Below are 11,488 nucleotides of genomic sequence, written 5' to 3'. Positions count from 1 at the left end.
TCCACATAATTACTTTACTTTTTCCATTTCTTTTCCTAGAATTTTCTAGAAACACCCCACCAGGTTATGCCCCCACCCACACTGATCACAAAAATTATTCTTGAAAAACCCTTTCTCTGCCCTAACTGGTTTGGCTCAGTGGATAGAGCATCGGCCTATGGACTGAAAGGTCCCAGGTTCGATTCCGGTCAAGGGCATGTACCTTGGTTGCAGGCACATCCCCAGCAGGAGGTGTGCAAGAGGCAGCTGACCGATGTTTCTCTCTCATCGATGTTTCTAACTATCCCTCTCCCTTCCTCTCTGTGAAAAATCAATAAAATATATTTTAAAAAAAAGACTTTAAAAAAAAAATACCCTTTCTCTAATACCCAATGACACTAACGTGACTTGTGGCATTCTCATAGGAGGTGGAACTTGTCAGTGGTACTGCCCAAAACTTCAGATCCTCTCAAGGTTGGGTCCCAGGTGTGACAGAAGGATGGAAATGGTAAGCAGCAAGTACCATGGTATTTGAGTCAGAACTGATGAATGGAACTAGAGAATCTCCCAGCTCTTCTGTCCTTTACTCCTTTGGAGTCTCAAGAAGAAAATGTCTGTTGCAGCATCACTGGGTGCTTCCCATGGAGCAAACAAGTGCAAAGATAGGAGGATTGCTGCCCAGTTGGCAACTAGCCAATCACTGCCACTCTCCAGCTTCCCAACCACTTGAAAGGCTAAGGGAGAAGAGCTCATCTAGAGCTGAAGGAGGCAGAGACCTGACTTAGAGTTCATCAGTCTTTCTCCCTCCCTCTGACTTCCACTGGAGCTAAGCAAAAGCTGAAATTGTAGCCACCCGCTCTGTGGGTTGCACACTCCCACTCCTGCCACTGACCCCAGGCCTGGGCCTGAGCCCAGAGCGTGTGCCTGGAGCAGGGGTGTGGAAGGGGGAAGGGGGTGTTGGCCTTGCTGACAAAATCCATTTGGAATTTCTCAAGGTTGTGGTTTGGGGCTTAAGTTTGCCACAGAGTATGTGTGAGGAAAGATGAGAGCTAGAAAGAGAGAAGGAGTCAAAAGGACTACAGAGGAAGGAAACCAGAAAAAGCTAAAATATTCTTGCTGTGACTCCATTGGAGATTCTCCTTGCTCTTACTGAGTATGCAAAATTCCCATCTGGATATTCCTTATCATTATTCTCTCTCATAATCTATGTCCATTCTAGCTACATCCCTCTCTCTCCCCCACTATCCTCATATGCTCACCAGATACAGTCAGTGCCTAAGTAAGGATGAGGTATCTTCCTGCCTCCATCAAATTTCCAAACCCAGAATTCTCAATGTTCAAGTGGAAATTTAGGACATAAAATTTTGCCATGTAGTACTGCCCTAACCCAACACTCCTCAAAATGTTCTTACTGCCCTGGTGTTACCATCATTTCACCTGATTTTGAGAGTAATTTGGACAGCAGATATATCTATTACCTAGAGCAATAGATTTTCCACCTTTTTCATCTCATTGCACACATAAACTAATTACTAAAATTCTGTGGCACACCAAAAAATATATTATTTGCCCATCTGACAAAAAAAAAATAGGTATAATTTTGATTCATTCACCCTGGATAGTTACTGTGTTAGCTGTTGTAGTTTTTTTATTTGACAATTTAAGGAAAAAGAGGTCAGTGCCCCTGACTAAATAGTCAAGTATTGCATGTTTAAAAAATTCTTGAGACTCTGGCCAGATAGCTCAGTTGGTTGGAGCATCATCGCATCCCTTACTCCAAAGGCCATGGGTTCAATTCCCATTAAGGGCACATACCTAGGTTGCAGGTTCGATACCCATTTGGGGTGTGTATGGGAGGCAACTGATATCCCCCCCCCTCCTCTCTCTCTCTCTCTAAATAATCAATTTAAAAAATTATTGTGACATACCAGTTGAAAATTACTGGCCTAGAATGTATAATGTACTTCTCTACATTCTACATTCTAGTTGTACATTCCTTGGCCAAGGAGATGACCTGTTAGAATCAGCATCTTGCAACCCCATAAGCAGTCACTTGTAATGTTCTGAATGTGTGGTGCATATCCTTTTTCCAAGTGAAAGATAATGGTTTGTTTTAAAAAATATCAGGCTAGGAATAGAAAGATTGGAATAAAAGACATTATCTTTTCCCTAGTTATGGTTTCTTCTAAAAGATAAAGGAATTATTTCACTAAGATTAAAATTAAATGCAGAAGAGCTATGAATAAGGAAGGACAAAATACATATGCAAATAATTCAGTGGGAGGGCATGCTGGTTTTGCTGGTTTCCAGAGCAAAAAAAAATTCCCTTTTGAGCACAGGAATCCCTTTTATATGTTTCCCATTAGTCTTGTATCTACCTCCCAAGTTCTCTGATTTGGAGCCAGAGAGAAAAGCACCTGCTCTTTTGGGTGCAGGTTCAACGATGAGATACCTTCAGGACTTGAAAACCCCAAAACATGCCCTTGCCGGTTTGGCTCAGTGGATAGAGCATCAGCCTGCAGAATAAAGGGTCCCAGGTTCGATTCCAGGCAAGGGCACATGCCTGGGTTACGGGCTCGATCCCCTGTGTGGGGCGTGCAAGAGGCAGCCAATCAATGATTCTCATCATTGCTGTTTCCATCTCTCTCTCCCTCCCTTCTTCTCTGAAATCAATAAAAATATATTTATATATATATATAAAAGAAAACCCCAACACAGAGGTGACCTCAAAGTGTGGGACAGGGGTCAACAAACTATAGCCAGAGGACCAAATCTGGTCCTGCAGTCTGTTTGTGTGAATTGTGTTGGACATCTTTTTGTTTATGTATGGTCTATAGCTGCTTTTGATCTACAACAACAGAGTTGAGTAATTATTGCAGGGTTGAGTAGTTGTGACAAAACCCACAAACCTAATATATTTACTATCAAGACCTTTTCAGGGGCGGGCGGCGGGGAGAGGGGGTGGGCAGCTAGTCCTTGTTCTAGGGCAGTGATTGAGGCAATCCCTGGAGTTGAGGCACGTAGAGAGTAAATAAAGCCTATAATTAGGTCCCACATTAAGAGTTGCCAACTAATTCACTGAGGCCCATTTCAGATCCTCTGTGGGACCAGCAGGCTACACACAGATAAAGTCATGGAGTGTAGTAGGGTAGGAGAATTCACCTGGAAAAGAAGCCATGGACTGGGATCCCAAGTGTGGACAGAAATATCACCATCTACATCCACCAGTCCAGTAACTTAATTTATTTTAGTTATAAACAGGAACCAAGAACAAATCTCAGTACAATAAATTATCCATTCCCACCCCTCCTGCTAAAGAAAGAAAGAGAGGCTCAGAAAGTTGTAGGTAAAACTCTTCCTTTGGAGGCTCCCCTTTAACATCTGAATGGGGGGGGGGTGTGGAGGGCAGATAGCTTCCCTAAGGGCCTGGACAGATGACTCTGAGAACTTAGGGGAGAGCATCCCCCCTCAGCACTCTGTTCCATCCCTAAGAAAAACCTCTCTACCACCGTTTCCCATTACCCCACAAGAGGGGGCTCAGGCCGCAGTAGAGGAGTTCATGAACAGCAAAGAGAGTGAGTGGTTTCTTTCTGGATATAGGTCTCATGGCTCTACACAATGCCTGGGGCTAGCCTTCAAAGGAGAAGAGTGGTCAAACTATAGGGACTCCCCAGTTGAAAGGAGTATGAATCTGAGTTAAAGGCCCAGGGTTGGGGAGAGGGGGACAATACAGTGCATTTCATCTTAGCCCATCCAGGTGTTTAAGGAGTAAAAGAGGGGTGACATCTCCCCCACCCCACTCCAAGGCCCCTCAACTGTGGAGGAGAAGGCCACACATGACAGATTCCACCTGACCCACACCCCACTCCCAAAGGTGTTTCCAGGTAGATACTTTGAACTTCCAGGGGCCAAGATTGGCCTTGGACAGAAATTAGAGCAAAAGGCTGAAAAGGCGCCCCTCCCCTTCCCCAGCCTGCTGTGAGGCTGACCCTCACTTACACACGTTGACCCACTCTGTGACCTTGCACTCATCACACAGCACATAGCAGCACCAGTGGAAACGGCAATGACAGCGCTCAACTCTTGTCTGCCGAAGCACGTTGTGCCCACGGCCACAACACAGGCTGCCGCAGCCATCCAGCAGGCGGCTGGTCTTGTTGCAGGCCCGGCCACGCGTGCCTGGGGAGCCCACAGTGGGGTCTCGCTCACAGAAATCAGGAGACTTCTCAAAGTAAACCAGCTCTCCTGAGAGGCGGCGGTGACGCAGGCGGGGCTGGAAGGCTCCGGAGTTGCGGTTGTGGGTATCAATGAAGATGGCCCTGCCCAGTCGCTCCTTTAATGCTGCCCCCACTGCCCGGAATTCCGGGGCTGCCCTCCAGCAGGTCTTGAACTGGCAGCTGCCTGAAGTGCCATGACACTTGCATTTCCGTTTTAGGTTTTCCGTTACCACCTAGAGCATCAGAGGGGGGAGAGGTGAAGGAAAGGGCAGTAAATGGATAAAGCACAGAGACACAGAAGAGGGGAGGGAACAGGGAGGCAAAAGGAGGGACAAATAGAGGCAAGAATGACCAAATCATTTGGAATATCAGAAGAAAAAGAAGCTGGTTGGTAGCCCAACTCCCTCATTGTATGGTTGGAGAACTGAAGCCAGAACAGAGGGATTTGCCTATCTCCAGTCACTAGCTGGATAACTCCAGTTGTCCTGGCTCCCACTCCAGTGCCCTTTCCAGAGTGAGCGCTGCTAAAATGGGGAGTCTGGGCCCAGAGCACCCCGAAATTCCATAGGGAGGAAAGCTGTAATAATAGCTATCATGTAACAAGCACCTGTCAAGGATGAGGGACTCTGCTGGGGGCTCTATTTACTAGCTCTCTCTTAATGACATCGTAAGGCAGGTATCCTTAGACTCTTTTTACATATGCAAAACGGAGGTTAAGTCACTTGCTCAGGGCTACCCGGATGGTGACAATCACCCATCATATCTCATCCTCTCACTCTGCTGTGCCTCTCAAACTGGGGCCAGGCCAGAAAGCGAGAGAGACCCAGGACAATTTGCACACGTACCTGTCGCCCCACCCTGTTGTTGTGGATTCGCATCCGTGCCTGGATGTCCCGGGGAGCTTCCCTGGAATCCAAGAAATCCCGAGAGAACTTCTCTCCAAAGTCCATGTCATGGTTACAGCCACCCCATTCCCATGTGTCCTGGGGGCTGGGGCTGGGGCTGGGGCCTGGGCCAGGACCCGGGCTAGGCAGGGAGTGGGGAAAACTTTTGCCCCGGGACAGCGCCTGCAGCTGCAGCAGTTTGGCCCTCAGCCGATCCTGCTCACCACTCCCCTTCCAGCCACAGCCACAGCTCACCAGCTTGCCCAGGCTGCAGGCTGTGGCTACCGCGTGCATGACGCCAGCAGCCAGCATGGAGAAGGAAAAGGCACTCTCACGGAAACCTGGGGATGAAAGGGTGTGATGGTGAGGGTAAGGTTGACAGGCAGCTGAGAGCAGGGAGGCAGAGGGAAATAAACAGCCATCCTCCAATTCCAGAAATTCCTAACTGAATCCTGACCCTGCCGTTACTAGCTGAGTAATTTGGGGGAAAGTCCTGGGAGGAAAGGGGGAACTGAAAGCGCAGAGCCTCGGTTTCCTCATCTATAAATTGAGGGGATGATGGGTTGAGATGATCTCTGAGGTCCCACACCTGGGATTTTCAGGTGTGGATGAAAGAGCTAGCCTAGAGGGAAAGACCCCTGGGGTTGGGAGACGACTAAAAGGGAGTCCCTGTGGTCTTTGAAGATGTGTTCACTGAGTTCTACATCTGAAAGCCTTAGAAATTCCCCAGCCCTGCAGGGAGCTTGGGTGGGGTAGAAGCACAGGCAATAGGGGTTCGTTGTTTTTTTTTTTCTTCTTCGGGGTTATTTTAATCAGCATTTTAACCAACCTACCCTCCACCACCCCCAAACCTCCAAAGCACTGTAGCTGTGGAGCTGTCCTTCACCTTTCCAGTTTCTAGTTTTATATTTGTTCGTAAGGCCGCTCTTTAAGTTTATCCTAACCTGCTATTACTCTATAAAATCCTGGGAAGGGGAGAGGGGTGGGGGTGATTTTCCCTAGGGCCCTCTTAAAACGTTGGCTCCTTTGTTTTTGGGGTCACAGAGGCTCAGGATGACAAGCCTTCCCCAGCCTCAGGTAGATATGCTTCTCATTTGGGCATCAAAGCCTTCCCCCTACAAGTCCTGTGAAGAAAGAGGGGATCCCTCACTTCCTTTTAGGCAGGGGCTCCCTGGAACCCTGAGAGACAGCAGCTCCTTAGGGGCCAGGCCTTGCCCACCTCAGGATGCAGGGCTCCTAGCTCAACCTCCTGGTCCCCCCCAACCCCAACCCTCCAGGGGTGAAGCTGTTTGCACACGTCTTGGGAATTCCCCCGCAGATGGCAGCTGCCTATTAACCCTGTAGTCCCCGAAGTACTGCCCCCAGCCTTAAGCTGAGCCCAGGGTGGATCTTTACTCTTCCTAGGAGTAAACTGGAGCATGGCCTGGCAAGAGGTATTGATGCTCCCAGATCAGGCCGGCAGTGACCTGTTCTCCACCCCTCCAGCCAGTGCCTCACCTGCTCAGGTGAGAGCCACCTGGGGCCCCCACAGCACAGAGGAGGGGGGCTGCTCCCGTGCTTCAAAGCCATCAGGGTCTTTGTTCCCAGTCTCAGCTCCTGGGAACCCCAGCAATTAGGAGAGTAGATTTAACCCTTAAACGGTTGGGGGCGGCCCCCCTCCTCCACTGAGGTTCTGGGGACACCAGCCTGGGCTTGTCCCTCTGAGAGGGAGGAGGGTGAAATTGGGGGAGTGAATGGGGGGCGTTTGAAGCTTCCAGGGCTGGGGGCATCTCGCTCACAGGTGCAACCCAGAGCCAGCAGGGTGTAAGCAGGAAGGGGGGGTGCTTAGAGTAGGGGAACACGGACCCAGCTGCCTTGCCCGCAGCGAGCAGGTGGAAGCCAGAAGCGCAGGGGCCCAGACGGGTGGCCAAACCCAGCTCCTCGAGGCTGTCGGGGGAATTCCCGGAGAGGCCCCTCCCGGAGTCGTGAACCGGTCCCTTCCCGCCTCCTCTCGCCTGGGCCGGCCCCCCAGCCCCGGCCCCGCCGGGCTCACCGCGCTTGAGGATGGCGCTGTGGTGCGGCAGGCGGCCGCCGCCCTCGAGCGCCGAGCAGTTCCAGCGCTGGTCGCGCAGCTGGTGCTGACACTCGTGGACCGCGATGTGCAGACCCTGCAGCGCGGACGCGGTCACGTCGGGGCTGCGCAGGCACAGCCCCAGCTGCCGCTTGCTCAGGCCGGACAGCGTCAAGCACACGGTGTTGGCGGTCAGCGGCGGCTCGCCGGGCAGCTTCAGGCCCAGGATCTCATTGCTCAGGGCCCTGGGAAGCGAGAAGGCGTCGCTGGGTCTGTGGTCCAGGCCTCGCGCCCCCTCCGAGCCCTCCCGCCCGCCGGGGCGGCGCTTCCACCCGGCCGTGAGGTGGGTGGGTGGGGCTGGGTGCTCACCGACTGCAGAGCGCCAGGACCAGAAGGCCCGCGAGGCCCCAGGGCGGAGGCCGCGGCCGGGGCTGCTCCCGCATGTCGAAGCCCCGGCCCGAAGGCCCCGGTGGGCAGACCGATCAGGGCCTGCGGGACAGGGGGGCTCAAGGAGGGCTCTGGGGTAGGGTGGCTCGCCTGCCCCCCCCCCCATGCCCAACTTGGAGCTCTTCACTCACCAGTGTCACCCCACTGGCCCTTCTCGTCTCTCCCCAAACGACACAGTGAGAATCACCCCCTGAGTCCCAGGCTCTGGGCCCTGGAGGAAGAGTCCAGGCTTCGCAGCTGGGACTTACTCGAGCGCCCAGGAGCGGACCCACCCACACACCATGCCAGGCGCACGGACACACGCACAGTCACATGCAGACACACAGACTCACAGACACCGCTCCACCACCTCGCCCACCGCTCCCTCTTACAGGGCCCCACGACTCGCTTCTCCCGCCCAACGCAGCCTCACGCCCTCCGAGCTGGGAGGCGGGATTGGGAGGGGGTTCCCCGCCACCTACAGCCGGCGGGTGGGGGTGGGGAGAGGGTCGCCTCCAGGTGCCGTCGAGGGCAGGCAGCTCCGTAAGAAGGGCGGAGGAACGGGGTCCCCACCGGCTCCACCAGCGGGGAAGGAAGGGAGCCTCCAGGTGCGGCCGCGACGGGCAGGGGACCTGTTCCGGCCCGAAAGGGAGCGCGCGGTGCAGGCTGAGTCCCCTTCCTCGTCCGCCACAACGACTGGTTCCTGCCTCCCAGCGTCGCCCCTCCGGTCCTCACAGGTCCCAACCTCAGTCCCCACCCCTGCGCTATCGCGTTCACATCTGGGGGCACTCCTTTATTCGCCGGCTCTTTATCTCCAGCAATATCTCTGGCTCTCTCTGCATCTCTGCGCCCCCGTAGGCGGATGCGTGTCTGACTACCCGTGTGCCTGTCTGGTCCCGGCGTGCGCGTCCCTGCCCTCCCCGCCCTCCCCGCTCTCCCGGTTCCGATTACCTCCAGCGGCTCTGGTGCGGGGTCCACGGCCGGCGGGGTCCGGGCGCCGGGACTCGGGCTGCTCAAACCGTGGGGAGAACGCGTCGGGTTCTGCCCCCTCGGCGGAGCCGCATTCTTCCAGGGCAGGGCCACTCCTCTTCGCCGCTTTCCCAGCGCCGCCGCGGCCGCCGGGAAGAAAGGAGGGAGGAAGGGAGGGAGTGATCGAGAAAGCGAGCGAAGCGGGCGAGCGAGGAGCTGGGGACTCTGGCTCTACTCGAGCGGAGCTCCCGGGGCGGCTCTGCCACGGCTGACAGAGCTGCGGCCCCTCCCCGAGCCTGGGGCATCCCCACCCCGCTCCTGGCACCCCCCCCCCCCCGCCTTGACCCGGGGAGCGCAGTCGCTCCCCCTCCTCCCAGCCTACACACACACCCTCTCCCCCGACGCCCGGGTTCAGGCTCGGCCCCACTGAAGGGGGAGGTGGCCAGAGTTCCTCTCACCTGCTCTGGAGTCGCCAAAGCTGCAAGGAGGTTGCGCTGACCCCCCAGACTAGGGAGCCGGGACCCAGGTTCCAAGCGGTCATTTTTCTTTGCCTCAGTTTCCCCACAGAGCGCTGGATGGCTGGAGGATGCCTTTGACAAGACGAAGACAGAACTGAGAACTAACTTCTCTCGTCCGACAGTTTCCTGTAGAGCCCTCAGCAAGAGCGCACCACAGGGCACTGGGAGCCAGCGGGAGAAGCTCCCTTCTGGGTGGCTGGGCTTCCACCCACCTCCGAGCTTTGAGCTTTGCGCCTGCCCCTTGGGAGGGGTCAGCTTTGGTCTCAGAGTTTGGTCCTAGCAGAGGCTCCTGTAGCCCCAAAGATCTTCAGCCTGCCCCATGCTTCCCTTAGCTTGCAGGCATCCTTGTCCAGAGGTCTTCTGCCCTCCCCAGGATCCCAGGTCTGCACTTTGGGTGGCCCATATTCCTGCTCCAGGCTCATAGACTTGCTTCACATGAAATGAGGAGGACCTAAGGACCCCAATCTTAGCCCAGCCCTAGGACAGCCAGGGAAAGAGCCTGATCTTGGGGTGCACAGTCAAAGCAAGTTACCTTAGGGAGCTCCAGTGGCAGTGAAGGGGTTAGGTGCCACTGCACTCTTGCCTGACTCACCCTCCCAGCTCTAACCACTGTGGGCTATTTTTGCCAGAGAGGGGCCCCAGGCTTCCCAGCCACCCCCCTGCCCCTGCCAGACCGCAGCCCAAAGAACGGCTGGCCCTTCGATCCCAAGGCTGGCACGCTGACTCAGAGACAGGCCCCCCAGGGAAGCAGAGCCACGGGGCTGAAACCCACATCCACAGTCATCTCTTCCTTGGTGGTGGCCATGCAGCTCTGCTGAGCAGCCAGCCTCCAGCCTGCGCTTCTGGAGTCCTGGCCCGTGCTGCGGGGGACACTGCTGTCTAGGAGGCAGAGCAGTCTGGAGAGATCAGAGATTTTCATCTGGTGGGATATTTATTGATCACCGTTATGTGCCAGGCCCTGAGCAAGCTGGAGAGGTATGAACGCTATGGTTCCTGACAATGGACAGCTGTGACCACAGAGGGTTGCTTTTTTTCTGCATTCCCACCTGAGGGAGGTGCGGGGAGAAGGTACCCTAGAGCTCTTGCCTCTCCTTCCTGTTTTGGGGCCAAGAACCAAACCATGTGTGGCTTTTGAGGCCATCAGAATCCACAAGACCTATCCCAGTAGCTTTCATCCTTACACCTGGATTTGGTGATTCTTGCCAGTGTCTTCATCCTTCTTCCGGCATGTCAGCCTAGAAATCCACACAGGTCCCTGGGGGAGGGGAATGAGGTTTCCTAGTCCCCTCTCTCCCACGGGGATCACTTGGGCATGTGTCTCTGAGTCCCCCTCAGGTTTTGGATTGTATCTTCTGGATCGGTCCTTGTCAGGCTGCAATATAGTCAGATGCCAAGGAAGAGCCAGGGTCAGAACCATCAATTGCAACTTCTCAGTGACTCCAGGGCTCCACAAGTTAGCTTTTCCCAAATCCAAAAACCCATACAGCTGGTCTCTCTTCCTGCAGAAGCTTAGCTCTGGGACAGGAGGCCAAAGGCAGGCAGACTGGGTGGCCTGAGCTGGCCCCCAGTGCCCTCAGCCCGACCGGCTGGCCTGAGCACTGACCCGCAGGCAGGCCGCTGAGGGTGGTGGGGCAGGCGGGGCCTGCAGAGGGCTGTGGGTACACACCCATTGCCTAATATCCCAAGCACGCGGCCAGCTCCAGGAAAGGGGAGGGGCGGGAACCAGAGAGACCTTGACAAGGGTTGGGGCCATGACTAGAGGGGAAAGTGAGGGGCTGTCATTACTTCAGGGAGGGAGTGGGAACAAGCTGATCCCCCTGCTCCTTGATGAGAAGAGTGGAGCGCTGCCTTCCCATCAGAGGGATGGAGGGTGTAGCAGTATCTATCTGGGAAGGACACTGGGGCCCTGGAGGGCGGGGGTCAAAAAAGAATGGGGGCCTCTGGAGATTGGGGGATCCAGCAACTGAGGCGGTGGCTAAAGCCAAGAGCAGCCTCGGAAACCTCCTTCTCCTCCTCCCGCTGTGTTTGCCTTGGCCCAGGGTCCCGAGTGAGTCATCTATTGCTGAGCCGCTGATAGGGGCGGCCAGGCCCGGGGAACCCAAATTATAGGCCCAGAAGGGATGGATGCGCCCGCAGTGGTGAGCTCAGCTGTGCTGCCCACCCTCCTCCTCTCACGCCTTCTGCTGCAGCACCGTAGGCCACCACCTGGAGGCACCAAAGGGTCTAAAGCCCAAAGGCGCTGGACTCCCAGGAAGCCCCCACAGTCAGCAGTTAGCTCCAAGAGTGGGTGGGATTACCTTAGCCAGAACTTTGTCCGCTTCTCTACCAGAGGCTGATGCCTTCTCAGACCAAGGAGGTAGTGCCGCCTGCTGGTGCTTCAGAGGAAGGTAGGCTCCTCTGCCCACAAACTCAGCCCTGTTCCCCTGCTTCCTCCCCAGACGCCAA

The 11,488-nt window shown here is 55.0% G+C and overlaps 1 protein-coding gene across 3 annotated transcripts; it reads right to left on the bottom strand.

The window, feature by feature from the left end:
* Positions 1-3,207: 3,207 nt before the first annotated feature.
* On the bottom strand, positions 3,208-8,823 carry WNT10B (Wnt family member 10B). 3 transcript variants are annotated; one of them, XM_036301096.1, is made up of 6 exons: positions 8,508-8,823; positions 7,709-8,188; positions 7,500-7,619; positions 7,113-7,375; positions 5,042-5,421; positions 3,208-4,429 (listed from the first exon to the last, which is right to left on the bottom strand). In XM_036301096.1, the coding sequence occupies exons 3-6, from the start codon at positions 7,571-7,573 to the stop codon at positions 3,971-3,973; spliced, it is 1,176 nt and encodes a 391-aa protein (XP_036156989.1). In that variant the 5' UTR covers positions 7,574-7,619; positions 7,709-8,188; positions 8,508-8,823; the 3' UTR covers positions 3,208-3,970. The 3 variants fall into 3 exon arrangements, with proteins under 3 accessions (XP_036156989.1, XP_036156990.1, XP_036156988.1); XM_036301097.1 differs by having other exon boundaries at positions 7,709-7,788; XM_036301095.1 differs by lacking the exon at positions 7,709-8,188.
* Positions 8,824-11,488: the final 2,665 nt, after the last annotated feature.

Source organism: Myotis myotis, unplaced genomic scaffold (assembly GCF_014108235.1).
Source record: "Myotis myotis isolate mMyoMyo1 unplaced genomic scaffold, mMyoMyo1.p scaffold_m19_p_3, whole genome shotgun sequence".
Classification (NCBI taxonomy): domain Eukaryota; kingdom Metazoa; phylum Chordata; class Mammalia; order Chiroptera; family Vespertilionidae; genus Myotis; species Myotis myotis.
This window is presented reverse-complemented; position numbering and strand designations above follow the sequence as displayed.